This window comes from Camelus ferus, chromosome 22, assembly GCF_009834535.1.
Source record: "Camelus ferus isolate YT-003-E chromosome 22, BCGSAC_Cfer_1.0, whole genome shotgun sequence".
NCBI classification, from domain to species: domain Eukaryota; kingdom Metazoa; phylum Chordata; class Mammalia; order Artiodactyla; family Camelidae; genus Camelus; species Camelus ferus.
Window position 1 is genome coordinate 26,844,906 of NC_045717.1, and position 13,965 is coordinate 26,858,870.

A 13,965-nucleotide genomic window follows, 5' to 3' on the forward strand; every position below is an offset into this window, starting at 1 on the left:
GATGAAGCCCAGCTGTCTACGTGGGGCTGGGGGATAGGGGCGAGGCTCCAAACTTCTCCCCCTCTGCCCCAGGCCTTGATCCTCAAATCCCCAAATCCCAGACTCTCCTGTACCCCGGGCCTCAGCTGCTACCCCTCCCAGGGAGGCGGTCCTGAGGACCTCCACAGAGGTTTGCCTTTCACTCCACCCCCAGGCCCCCATGGCTCCGGAAGGGATCAGAGGCCAGCTCGGCCCGCCCCATCCCCAGGCTGTCTTGGACACCGACTCCAGCACCTTCATTTCCTAAAAAGAGGCTTTATTTCCTTTGGTCCACAGTCGGTATTTCACATTATTTCTTGGTCCCAGGGCTCCTGGGCAGGGGCTGGTCCCTAGGAGGGCCTCCGGGTGGAGGTACCTGTGCAGCACTTGGTAGGGGAGTAAGGACGAGTTGGGGCGGCATCTGGCTTTGCCTCAAACTTTCAGAGCTCACTGTCCTGTCTGGGCCTCGGTGTCCCCACAGGCCCCTGGGAAGGGCCAGCGTTGCTGGCCTGAGGGCCCTAGGGAAATTCAGTACTTTATGAGGCTTAAAATATTTGGGGACTGTGGCCTGGCCTTCTCCTAGGGAACCTACTTCCTTCAGCACCCTCCACCATCCCCCACACTGTTCCCCTGGAAAAAAAAAAGTACTTTCAAAACCGCCTGAAACTTTTGTGGGTACAGAAACCACAAACTGATCAGCAGAGAAAAAAGAAGAGGGGAAGAAGCAACCGGAAACCATTTGGGGCCTGAACCCCTCGGAGCCGGGGTTTCTTCTTCCCCTCGGCAGCTGCCTGGCCCAAAGGCTGCTGGGAAACTGCTGCCCGGAGCACTCAGACATGTAGGAAAACAAGACAAAAACACAGAAAAACCCGAAAACCCAGATGGGGCAACAGATGTGGGGAGATAGCCCGCCTGGGCACCTCAGTAGCCTGCCTCCTCCTGGTAGTAGGAGGGGTACTCTGGGGCCTCCCCTGGGCTGGGGCAGTCACCGGCAGCCCCTGGAGCTCCATCGGCTGCTGGGCCTTGCGGGCAGTACTTGGGGTCGTATATCTGTCGGCCCAGGCCGAACACCTGGCCGCTCTGGTTGGCGCCCTGTGTGTAGCCCATCTGCAGGGACATGGAGGAATTATCACATTTGTCTGTCCCCAGCTTGGTGTCATAGATGTGCCGCCGGGTCCCTGGAGCCGTCATGCCCACCTGGAGAGGGAGGAGAGGCATTAAGGAAGGAAGAAGAGGGGGAAACAGAGGCCCCGAAGGAGAACTTCCCCCAAATTCCCACATCATTTCCCACCTCCCCGTCTTTGCATTCACGGTGCAGACTACTACAGACCCTCCCAAACCCTGGTCAGAACCCTCTCTTTTCTGACTCTGTGCTGAGTTGATCTCAATTACCAGTGACCCCCCTCCCTAAGGACCACAGTGTTTGGGCCCAGCTGTCCCTGCCAGCTAGGAAGCTGCTCAGGCTGGGGCTCAGGTCTTCCGGAGACCATCAGTGATACTCAGTGATACACAGGAGGAAAAGTGACACTCGCAGGATCTAAACATATCAGAGTTGGATGGGCTTTCAGGCAAAACTTTCAGGGAACCTGAGGCACGGAGCTGGGTAGTAACATCCCCAGGGACACACAGCAAGCTGAGGCAGAGACAGAGCAGGCAAGGCCACAGCGGGTAGGAGGGAAACCCAGAGTGGGGTTTTTCACAACAGGGATGAGCCCTTGGAGTCTGGCGAGGAGGGGAGGCAGGTGGAGGTCTGGCGGGACTGGGCGCAGCCCACCTGGCTGGCACACTTGTTCGTGCCCATCTGGAGGCTGATGGTTGAGTGGTCCATGGGTGGCAGGATATGGTTCTTGGGGTCGTACAGATGCCTCCTGGTGCCGTAAGCCGTCATGCCCGACTGGCTGGCACATTTGTTGGTGCCCATCTGCAGGGAGGCAGGTGGGAGAGGTCAGATGGTCCCCGCCAGGCCACTAGACCCTGCCCCGAGCTTGAGGGGCTGCCGGGCTGCACGGGGCCTGGGTCGCACCAGAAGCCTGCCCACCAGGGACCCCGGGGTGGAGCAGCCCAGCGCCTACCTGCAGCCCGATGACGCACTGGCCCGCCTTCATGGTGGCATCGTCGAAGTTCCGTTCCTGTTTCTCCGAGTATTTGACACCAATGTCCACACCACTCTGCAGCCCCTTCGTCTTAGCCTGCAGGGGAGGGGGACAGGAGTATCAGGGTGGGGCAGCCCGGTCCCTCAAGCCAGGTGCATGGTGTATGAGCCCAGGGGAGGCCTAGGTGCTGGGCTGCAACCTGCCCCCTGCACCTGCCGCCCAACCCTTTGGGCACATCAGACTCAGCAGGTCCTGTGGCTCCCACCTCCCCTCCCACGGCCATAGCGGCCCCAGCCTTCCAATTGCTCAGGCTAAGAATTTGGGGTCGTCCTCGCCGCCCGTGTCTCTTACCTTTCTTCTGCCCTTCCCTGGCCACCCGTCCTGGCCTCGGGCACCGTCTCGCCGGAGGCCTGCCCTGGCTCCACCCCGGTCTCTGTGTCTCCACCGCCCACGGGGCAGCTACCAGAGGTTCCCAGAAACACTATTTGGAACCCAGTTCCCTGATGTGCAAACCTCCTCCTCAAGCCCGTGGCAGAACTGGCAGTTCCCTCCTCCTGAAGCACTGCTCTAACCCACCCTGGTCTAGCTTTCAGGGTCACCAGACCCTGGTGCAAGCGTAACACTTGCTTCTCATAATGTATAATCTGTAAAAATAGTTATTTGAAGCCCAAACCGTCATGTGGACTCTGGGAAATAATGAGGTGTCCAAGGAGGCTCATGGACTGTAACCAAGGTGGGGAGGCCATGCCTGAGCGGGGCGGGGGTGGGGGCAGCTGGGAAGTCTCTGGACCTTCCAGTCGGTTTTGTTGTGAACCTAAAAATGCTCTAACATATGAGGGTTTTTTTAATAAAAAAAAATTGTAGGGGGAGGGAATAGCTCAGCGGTAGAGCGCACGCTTAGCATGCACGAGGTCCTGGGTTCAATCCCCAGTTATTTCCATTAAATAAATAAATAAACCTAATTACCTCCCCCCACCAAAAAAAAAAAATTTTGTTCATGACCTGCCCAGAAAGGGGTGGACTGTGTCTACCTTAGTCACCCTCGAATCCAAAGTGTCTGGTGCCTTGTGGGTGCCCAAAAATCTTTCCAAAGTAAGGAATTAAGAGCATCTGTGGATCTCCGCCTGGCTTGCTGTGTGACTTTGGGCAGGTGGCTACCCCTCTCTGGGCCTCACCTTCCCAGCCAGGGCAAGAAGAGACACCTGCACCTGTGTCAGGTTGCCACTCTCAAACAGGTCGTTGGCCTCGAACAGATCCACGGGGTTCATGCCGTAGCTGACCATGGCCTTGATGAAGTTGGAGAGGTTTTCTAGCTGGGAGGAGGCAGGAGAAGAGGGCGGTGAGGGGCCTCAGTCTGCCCACCTGTCAGGTGGGGCCCCCCAGCCCTGTCCTTGCTCCACCCGCCAGTCCCTCACCTGGTGCCAGTTCTGCATGGAGCGGTTGATCTTGGGGACTGAGCCTGGTTGCAGCTTATTCATGAGTCTGTGGGGGACACATGGGTGGGGGGACACGGGAACTTCCATCAGGGTTGGGGAACCACAGAGACCCAAGAGACTAATTCATGCCTTCCTGGCCAATCTCACTGCCTCTCTCTGGGTCTCAGTTTCCCCCCGCTGCAATCTAGTCTTCACCACCAAAGAAACAAAGATGCCAAAGAGTGACAACCACCCAGGATGCAGCAGAGAAAGGCCTCCAGTCATGTTAGAGGCTCTCTTGAGAAAGGACAGGGGTAAGGATGCTCCCCATTAGTGATCCTGGACAAAGCAGTAACACAAGAAAAAGGAAGGGTGAGAAAGACCGGAGACTCTTGAAGGAAAAGCAAGAAGGTGTCACACAGCACGTGGAGCATGACCTCACTGTGCACAGCAGTCAGGGTGATGAGCACATGCAGACACACGCACTCACGTGCATAAGATAAGTCCGTCCTTCAAACCCTTTTGGAAGTCGGGGCCTATGGAGAGGCCGGTGAGTCCCTCAATCCAGCTGCGGAGTTCCGCCTCCTTCTGAGGGTCATACTTGGACAGGAGCTGGAGGAGCAGAGGGCACAGGGTTGGAGTAAACACACACCCAGCTGTAGCCTCATGAAGCTTCAGATGGGGTGGTGCCCATGGCTCCAGGGGAAGAAGAGACAGTGGGGCCTGGAGGTCCCCATACCACCCGAGCACACAACTCCCCTTTCCCATCAGCACAGATAAACCGCTCCGTATGTCCCACTGATCAACATCGGGGATAATCCAGTTCCAGTGGTGCCAAACCCCACACAGCAGCCAACACGAACCGTAAAGGATTTGCACTCCCCTTCCGCCATCTCCCTAATCTCCAGGCACTAGAGACACTGGCCCTTCTCTGTTCTGGTCTTTAAACTGTGGTAAGATATACACAACACGCACCACTTCAAGGTTCATAATTCAATGGCATTTAGTACATTCACAGTGTTGTGCAACCATCACCTCTATCTAGTTCCAGAACATTCTGTCAATCCAAAAGGAAGCCCATCCCCATTAGCTGTCACCTCCCACTGCTCCTCCTCCCCAGCCCCTGACAACCAGGAATCCACTGTGTCTGTGGACTGGCTTGTTCTGGACGTTTCACATCCACGGAGTCAGACACTGTGTGTCCTTCTGTCTGCTTCTCGCACTGAGCATCGTGCTCTCAGGGTCCGTCCACGTGGGAGCGAGTGTCAGTACGTCTCTCCTGTTCACGGCCGAGTGATGTTTTGTGTGTGGAGGGACACACTGTGTTTATCCCTTCACCCAGTGATGGGTATTTTGGTTGGTTCCACCTTTTGGCTGTTGTGAATCACGCTGCTGTGAACATCCATTTACAAGTTTTGTTTGATCACCTGTTTCCAATTCTTTTGGGTCTATACCTGGGAGTAGGATTGCTGAGCCAAGTGGTCATTCTATGTTTAACTTACTAAGGAAACACCAAACCTTTCTCTGCTCCTTGAACTGGCCATACCAGTTACTGCCACAGGGCATTTGCACATGCTGTCACTGTGGACTCAGACGTTTGCATAGCTGGGTCCCTTCCTTTGATCCATTTGTAGCTTGAAGGTTACCTCCTTGGAGAGGACTTCCCTGACCACCTGGCTGTGAAGGCCCTCCTCATCCCAACCTGGCTGTGAAGGCCCTCCTCATCCCACTCCCGGTCCCGCCCCACCCTTCTTTGTCTCCGTCTAACCTTCCTCCACCTTCTACGAGCTGATCTATCTCCTTGCTTATGGTCCATCCCTACTTACAGGCCTACAGATTGTGCGTTCAGCTCAGGCTGTCCCTGGATAAAGATGCTCGTGGTCCCGGATCAGCACACACTGCTGCTCACAGACTCAACACTTCCTGTTCCCCAAGGCAGCATCTCACAGCCCCCAGGGAGACCCAGGATGGTGTGTAGGCAGCAAAGGGCGGCTCCTTGGAGGGGTGGTAGGAAACTGAGGATCTGGCTGCCGAGGCGGGTGGGCTTTCTGTCCCAGACCCCTGGTCAAGTTTACTCACGCCGACCCCACCCCTCTCCCTTCCTCTCCTCCACAGCCCCCAGGGGACTGGGACCCCAGTGGCCCTTGCAAACCCAAGTCTTCTTCCCAGCTCTGCCCCCAACTCCCTGATGATCATGGACAGTTTTCACCCCGTGCCTCAGTTTCCCCATCTATGTCTAAATCATTTTCATAAGGCTCACCAGACCTGGGGCCCTGATTCCAGCTTCCTGCCTAGAAACCTCCACACACCAGATCAGTGCCGAGCTGCCCAGAGCGCAAGACAGACAAAGGCGGGGAGGCTGGCCTGCTAACCCGATCCGCCAGGCCCACCCCCTCCCTCAGGCCTTGGTCTCTGGTTCCCACACCCCCACCCCTGGCGAGCAGCCCCGCCCAAACGAAGCTTGCAGGGTCATCTTGAGAGCTGAGCTCGAAGCACAAAAGCTGGTCTGGAGGCCTGGCCTGCCTGCCCAGCTGGGGCCCGTCCCTGACGGCTCTCGGGGGGTCAGGGGAGGTTGGGGGAGCAGGGTCCCGGGGCAGAGGCGCCTGGCCGCCCCGCCCCACAGGGGCTGCCTTCCTCCCCTGCTGCCCAGTCGGCCTTCAGCGCATTCCTCCCCACCGCAAACTGCCAGGAATGCAGCCGCTGCCTCCCTGCTAAATCGGGACCAGCTGTTCCCGGCGGCCCGACCCCCCCAGCCCGCCAGAGAGCTCAAGAGGGACACACTGGACATCAGCCTGCCTCTGTGCCATCCAGCCAGGTGGCAGGAGTGGGAAGTGAGGCACAGGCTGGGCAGAGGGGGCGCCGGGTCTCCCCACTCAAGCAGCTGGGAAAGTGGGTGGCGCGTGGGCTGGAAGCCACAGGAACCTGGCTTCCAGTTCTGGTGTGGAATTGGCCTCTGAGTGACCCTGGCAAGCTGGTGGGGGCCCCGCCCAACCTCCAGACCTGCAAACTGAGAGTTGGTCACAGGAAGCCTTCTGACTGACCTCCTCCCTGACAGAGCAGGTATCAACCTGCCCCCATCCCTACTGCCTCTCAGGAAGCTGCTCCCACCCCTGCTGGGGCTGCGCCCTCACCCACTTCCTGCTGCCTCAGGGGAGAAGCCAGCGCTGCCCTGGAGGATCCAGGGCTGTAAGGCACTGCCTGTGGCAGGTCTGGGTTCGAGTCCTGACTCTGCCACTGGCAAGCTGTATGGTTCTGGGCAGTCTGAAAGGCGTCTCTGAGCCCTGTGTGCAGACCAGGGGTCTTAAACCATCTCGGTCCTGGGTAGGGCACATAAAAGCATCCCCCCCCCCCAGCTGGCTCTGTCCCCTGGCAGACCCGTGCGGTCCCTCGGCTCCCCTGGCTCCCCAGAACAGCTGGAGGGAGGCTCCTCGGAGCTCCCAGAGGTGATGCAGAGACCCTCCTGTCTGTGGTCCCGGCGTGCCAATGGGGCAGTGGCCTGGGGGCCGGCAGGGCTTCATCCCCGCTGTGCCCAGGCAGGCTCCCAGAGGCTGTCACTGTGGGACCACATTCCCAGGAGCCTTGTGGAAGTGTGTGTGGGGTGGACAGGGGTGACAGACCTCCTCCAGCTAGATGGCCCTTATCTGTCAAGCCTAGGACCTCCCCCTGGGTCTGGGATCACCCCCTGCTCCTCTATCCCTAGATGGGCCGACCCTGCTGTGTGACCCTCCAGAAATGCCTGGCTCTCTCTGAGCCTGAACCACAAGTGTTTTCTTAAGAGGTGTCTCCCCAGCCCCACCCTGAGTTTGCAAGTTACAAAACCCACTTCCCAGGGTCACGTTCAGGGGACCCCACAGGTCCTGTGGGCCCTTTTGCTATCCCTTTAAGTTTGTCAGCTGGGGAGAAAGAGAATGTAGAAGGAACAGCCGGGCCATGGCCCCTCAACTCCAACTTCCCCCTTGGTGCCCCACCTCCCAGGTATAAGAGGTCGGGAAATTCCGGGGGTGGGGGGAGGGCACAGGCTTCTCAAAACCCAGCGGCCGGCCCCTACCCTTCCTGAAACTTAAGTGGCCCCAAAAGCAGAAGTGGGGTAGGGTGATGAGGAGAGGGGCTGCTGGGGTCTCCTAAGACCCTCAGGGCATTCTCAGGCCTTGCAGCGCTGAGGGGCCCAGGGCTGGGGGGCTTCAGACGAGGTGGGGTTGGGGGAGCAGGGCTTGTGGAAGGGGTTAGACTCAACCACTCCTAGATGTTAGGCTATGCTAGAGCACAGACATCACCGCTCCCCCAGGGTTGAGGGAGCCTCGGGAGGCACCCCCAGATATTAGGGAGGCGGAGGGCCGCCCCAGTTGGTGGGGAGCCTGGCGGGGCGCCCGCCCTGCAGAAGTGGAGGGTCCGACGACTTGGGCTGGCGGGGCGGGGCGCGCCCCTCACTCACCCGGTTCTTGACCTCGGCCGAGAGCCCGTACGAGGGTCCCTTATTGAACTGCGTGGAGCTCATGCCTGGCGGGCGCGGCGGGCGCGGGACGGGACGGGACGGGACGGGACGGGACGGGGCGGACGGGCGCGCCGGCGGTGGACGCGCGGGCCGGGCGCCCCGCCCCCCGCCGCTGATTGGCGCCCAGCGCACATGTCCTTATAAGGCCGCGACGCGCCGGATTCCAGCGGCCGCCGGCTTCCTGAGCCCCCCAACCGCTCCGACCCCCGCCCTGGCGCAGCATCCCAACACCAGGGGCCCGGAGGGCCCCTCGCCCCCTCTGAACCCGCGGGGAACTGAGGCAAGGAGGGATGGGGCCTGCACCACTGATACCTGGCACTCCTGCCCTCTCCCTGCTGGGAGCCCCTAAGCGGCTGTATCACCCTCTCTGGGTCCCACTTTACCCTTTTGCAGGATGACCAGAGAGGAGGAATGGCTGAGTGGGACCCTAATTCCTTTGGGACACCAATGAGGCCCCCTCCTCTGCCACTTAGAGGTGCTTCCCAGTCTAGGTCCCCTTCTGGGAACTCCCACAGCTGGGTGGTAAACAAGGGAACTAGGGCAGGCTCCTCAGAGGAGGGGGCCGTTGGTGCTGGGGCTTTGGTGGATGCGCAGGAGTTTGTCAGCCCAAAAGGGATTAGTGTTCTTGCCAGAAGAAAAAGCGCAAAGACCTGGAGGGGCAGCGGTTGAAAGCCGGTAGCAATCAATTAGATACTTTGGGGAAGAGGGGATGAGAAGGGTCCTTCAATTCTGGGCTGAGGGATGATGGGAAATTAGGGGGGGGGGTGGTTGGTGAACAGCAGAGAGTTTAAGTCAGGAGATGCCTTGGGGTAGGTCTGAGGCTGCCAAGGGAGCCAGGCCAGGCATTCAGTAGGTGCTACCTGCTTGAACAGATAAATCAATAAATTAATAAAGGAATAAATCAATTCACTTCTTCAGTAACTCATTCATTCACACACCTATTCATCAAAAGCTCCCTGGTATGGCCTCTGCATGGCAATACTGGCTCCCAGGAGACCTTGGCTCTGGCCTGCTCATCCCTGGGAAGAACAGAGCCAGGTACAGACACCCCCCACCTGATGTGAGCAGGCAGAGGACAGAAAGAGGGATCTGGTATGGAGGAACCTGGGGAGGGAGTGGATGCTCCACAGGAGGGGTCAAGAAAAGCTACATGTACGAAGGGATGTGTGAGGTGGGGTTTTGAAGCATGAGTAGGAGTTTGACACATTTGACAAGTGGCTGGTTGGGCTCTATGAGGGCTTAGAGATGACTCACCCTGCCCTTCCCTGGGAGCACTCTGCCCTGGCACCCCACTCCTGGATGTCTATTTACTCTTTCCCCACCTGTCATTCTTCCATTCCAACCCTTTGAGGGCTCCTTTCTTCAGGGTTCAAATCCTAGCCAGGTGGTCTTGGGTGAGTCCCTTCCTTTCTGGATCTGTTTCATCCTGTGTGAAATGGGGCCCAGTGAACAAGCAGAGGGTCAACAGTAAGTGTGGGAATGGCGTGGTGTGTCAGTATCTAGGTGGGGAGCCGTGAGTGCAGGAGCAGCTGCAGGGGGTGGTTTGGGTGGTCCCCTTGCAAGCCCTGCTGAGGCATGGGGATGGGTGGGACCCGGGGCACTGTGGAGAACAGCAGTAGGGCATTGGAAAGGAGGCTCAGTCCAGTTTCCCCCAGCCTCCCGGCTCCAGCCAGCAGTGGTCAGAGGTTGTGGGCAGCACGTCTCATCCAGTGGGGCCACCAGCAGGTCTCAGGACACCATCCTGACCTGGGGGCCTTTGCGACAGAGAAGTGGCACATGACACCCGCCAGTGCCCACCCAGGCAGGCACTTGAGGGCAGTGGCTGGCCGATGTCTGGGTGTTGGGAGGGTTGGGAGGACAGGGAGCAGGAAGGACTGCATGGGGGGCTCCACAGGGCTGGACATGAGCTAAACTACAGAAGATGGAGCCCAGATGTTTCCAGACCTTAGAATCACCTGCCCACCTTCCCACTGGTGAACTGGCCATGCCCCTCAACGCAGCCAAGCCTCAGTGTCCCACTTGTGAAATGGGCTTAGCTTCCAGGTGTTGATAGTCACCAGGAGCCCAGATGCAAGCGCCACGTAAGTGCTGGGTGACTTGAATCTTGACATTCAGACCCGTGCTGACCAATGGGACCAAGATGACAGTAATGTCCCACCAAGGACCTTCCTATCAGGAACGGGGCTGCTGCATCCTGGAAGGTGGCTGGCGAGGCCAAGGAAGGGAAGGCTTCCATTTACTTGGTTTTAATTAATTCTGATTTAAAATTACAAACCAACACTGGATCCAGATTTTGGCAAGTGTCCAAGTATGTCTGAAACAACTTGGGTGTGTGTGCATTTTCCTTTTCAGTGTCCGCTGTAGGCAATCCACCTACAGATAGAAGAGTCTCTCTGGGGAAACGTCCGTGTTGGCACTGAGACGTGCCCTGAGTTGGAAAAGCCAGATTTCAAAGACTTGGCACAGAAACAGGTGTGGAACACTTCGTACATCATTTTCACATCAGTGATGTGTTGCAGTGATCAGACTTCCGAGATGTCGAGGTAAGTGAAATATATTATCAAAACAATTCTCTAACATGGCCTAAAATTTTAAATTATGTGCTTGGTTTGTCTTATTTTTTCTATTGGCTAGCTCTGTCCTAGACTGTGGGCCAAATTCAGACACTTTTTTTTTTTTAACCAGTTTGGCCCCTGAGCTAAGAATGGTTTTTACATTTTTCAGTGGGTTTAATACTATTCCACAACACATGGAAATCATATAATATTCAAAGTTCCATGTTTGGATAGTTTTATTGGCACCTGGCCATCCGTGTACAAGTTGAGTGGTCTCTGGGCTGCAAAACTGAAAATTTTAGCTCTGTGGCCTTGTATAGAAACTAGTCTAGGAGAGGGGAGGGTGTAGCTCAGTGGCAGAGTGCGCACTTAACGTAGCATGCAGGAGGTCCTGGGCTCAATTCCCCAGCACCTCCGTTAAAAAAAATTATAGTAATAAGCTTTAATAATAAGTAAGTAAACCTAATTACCTCCCCCCACCAAAAAATTAAAATAAGCAAAATGACTCCTTAAAAAAAAAAAGTGGATACTAACCATAACAAGAAAAAAAAAAAAGAAAATAGTCTATTGACCCAGGGTCTAGACTCTTGGCCTTCTGGAACTCAAGAGATGCAGATGAGACATTCCAGAATTTTGAAATCCTGGGGTTCCAAAGGCTTGGAATGTTAAAATTGGAGAAACTTCCCCCAGGACCTAAGACTTACAAGAGCTCTGTGTTTCTGTATAATCCGAAGGCCTGGGCCTGGGCTCCAATCCCCCTGCAGCGCTGAAAGGGCCGGCACAGGGCACAGGGCACAGGGCGCGGTGACTCAAAAGGTGTCCAAATCTTAGGAATCTGGGCTCCTCCGCGGAAGCCGGCAGGGAGGTCTGGTGTCTCTGCAGCTGCCCTCTGCCCTCGACGCACCTCTTTCTCCAGGACTGACCCCTGGGCCTGCAGGGGCCATGGGACGGGAGCTCCACGATGCTGGAGGGATGGGGGCCGCGGCGGGAGGACCTGGGTGGCAGGAAACCCTGGAGCCTCAGCCTTGGGTTGAGGGCATGGGGTCTGGGGGTCTGGGCACAGGGGCTGCAGGCGCGGGAAGGGCCCTGGGCCCCTTCCCAGCAGCCACCTTCTGGGTAGTCCCTACTGTCCCTGCAGTGTCAGGTCTCTGAGTGGGACCCCAAGGGTCCTGTGGGTCTCAGGATGCAGCAACTACAAAACAGTTCACAGTAAGGACAAAAATCTCAAGCCTGTTAACGCAGGTGAGGACCCTCCATTGCTCACAATCTGCCATGGCTCCCCACTGCCCCTTCAACAGAGGTGCCCTCTAGGCCCCATGCTGTCCTTTTTTGCTCTGCTCCGGACACGTGGGCCTCCTCCTTGCTCTGCCTCCAAATTACCAGCCTCAGTCCCGCATCTGGGCCTTTGCCCTGGTGGTGCCCTCTGCCTACAATTTCCACCTGGCTTGTTCACAGTCTTTCCAGCATTTTCTCCCCACTCCACCGCCACCCACACGTGCCAGACAGGTAACATGAACGCCAGAAACCCAACCTGTCTTCTAAGTTCCCAGACAGTTCCCAGAAGGGTGGGCCTGGGGTCTGGTCCTTCTCAGTGTCTTTGGTTTAGAGTTAGAACTGTCCCCTACCACCTTCCTTTTTTTATGACGATGACTTTCACTTGCTATCTTGGGCCATGTGTCTCCCTTGCGTGGAAGCGAGCTCTAGCCCGAGCTGCCCAGTACAGCAGCTGCTCCACACACAAGCCTATTTCAACGTAAATTACATCAGTAAAAATAAGTTTTAAAATTCCACTCCTCAGCTGCACTGGCCACACTTCCAGAGCTCAGGAGCTGCATGTGGCTAACACCCTGGACCTCAGTGGACGTATCAGAGACCCACAGCTTCCCCCACGGCAAGGCTGGGTTTACTCTTCAGGTCATGGGGACATCGCCTGCCTTGTCCATTGGGAAAGATGATTTTGTGTTTTCCCTTTGCCACTAACAAGTGATCTACGGGTGATCCCTAATAACGTTCAGTGCGCATGGATTTAGCACCTATTGTATGTAGGACCCATGCAGGACACTCTCTATGTAGCAGGAAGAGAATGGCTTTGGCCTTTTGGTTGCGATAGGCCCATCCACCTCCAGGGAGTGGGGTTCCCAGGATTATGAACCCCAGCAGGTAGGTCTGGAAGGGTCTCTCCAGGTCACAGCTGAAGTCTCCTCCTTCCCTGACTACCCAGTGCAATGCAGACAGACGCCCTGCCTGGCCCCCAGTGCCACGATCTTTTCCAGAGGCCCTGACTGTGCCCTTCACGGTGGGATGCTTACCATCGGGAACCAGACGAGACATCTACCTGGTGCCTGCCTGTCTCCTGCTGGTCCCTGAGCTCTGTGAGAGCACAGATGGGCCTGCAGTGGCCACACTGTGTTCCCAACACCCGGCACAGGCCCTGGGGCATTGTCAGCCATTCCCCAAGACCGCCTGCTGCGGTGTCCTTTCCCAGGATGGATGCCCCAGCATCCTCTCCCGTGCCTCCCGGCTCCCCCTCCTCCTGCCCTGCTATGCTGATGCAGCCTACTGGGCCTTGCTTTGAAGCATAGGGTGGCAGTACCTGGCATACAGTAGGTGCTCAATGAACGCTGCGTCCTATTACTGAATGAGTGAGGGAGTATGTCGTCCAGATCACCCACCCTGGCCTGGGACACTGGCAGGTGCCTGGTGGCAGTCAAGAGGAAGGCATGGCTGAGGCTCTAAGAACTCATACCCTAGTTCAGAGTCCTTTTTACGCACCGGGCACACACCGTTTGTGGCCCCGCTGTGGCTGGCAGAGGCCTGTCCACTCTGTCGTCCCCGAATGGGCGAAGGTTGCTGCCCGGCAAGGACAGGGGTCTGGCGGTCACAAGCAGGAGACAGAAGGGAGGTGATCTACCTGAAGGCCGGGTTCACAGAAGAAAAGCGAAGGTTGTTGCTGGGAAGACACAGCTAGGAGAGAGCAAAAGCAGGCCTCTCGGCCTCTCCTGCGAGCAGCTGGCGCTCTGCAAACACCGGAGCCAGCGCCAAAGGACGTGAAGGGGGGAGAGGGGTCATCGAATCGCCAACCTCCGCGGGGAGCGGGAAAGCGGAGCCTAGCATAGGCCCTGGGACGTCAGGAGGCACCGCGCGGGTCCGCACGGAAGGGTAGCAGCTCCCGGCATAACGCTGCTGGAGAGCTTATTTAAAGGCCATAAATTAAAACACTTTACAGTTAGGATACCCGGCCCCCCCCCACCCCGTAAACTTACTTTTGACATAACTTTCTAGACAGCCACGTAAAAAAAAACCTCCAAAAGTCACATCTACTTTGAATGTATTTTATCACCTCTAAAATCCTCATATGTTGACCAACTTTACCGCCCAAGAGCCTCCTTGAA

At 56.9% G+C, this 13,965-nt stretch overlaps 2 protein-coding genes across 2 annotated transcripts in view; both read right to left on the reverse strand.

Annotated features, from left to right (window-relative positions):
- ABCA7 (ATP binding cassette subfamily A member 7) overlaps window positions 1-13,965 on the reverse strand; it is a 34,882-nt gene that overhangs the window by 19,750 nt on the left and 1,167 nt on the right. The window contains exon 2 of the mRNA XM_032466147.1: window positions 11,913-13,484. The gene's annotated coding sequence lies outside the window, so the exon portion shown is untranslated. The remainder of the gene's footprint in view (window positions 1-11,912; window positions 13,485-13,965) is intronic.
- CNN2 (calponin 2) lies at window positions 275-8,116 on the reverse strand. The gene is made up of 7 exons (XM_032466158.1): window positions 7,959-8,116; window positions 4,017-4,138; window positions 3,527-3,593; window positions 3,287-3,424; window positions 2,091-2,207; window positions 1,793-1,939; window positions 275-1,215 (listed from the first exon to the last, which is right to left on the reverse strand). Exons 1-7 carry the CDS (start codon window positions 8,019-8,021, stop codon window positions 940-942), a joined length of 930 nt encoding a protein of 309 aa, XP_032322049.1. The 5' UTR covers window positions 8,022-8,116; the 3' UTR covers window positions 275-939.

Bases quoted from the DNA above. Each gene is read 5' to 3' on its own strand.
- CNN2 (XM_032466158.1), bottom strand. From the start codon at position 8,021: ATGAGCTCCACGCAGTTCAATAAGGGACCCTCGTACGGGCTCTCGGCC. The intron at 3,425-3,526 runs GTGAGGGACTGG...GCCTCCTCCCAG, and splicing joins CCATGCAGAACTGGCACCAG to CTAGAAAACCTCTCCAACTT. The intron at 1,216-1,792 runs GTGGGCTGCGCC...CTCCCTCTCCAG, and splicing joins CGAACAAGTGTGCCAGCCAG to GTGGGCATGACGGCTCCAGG.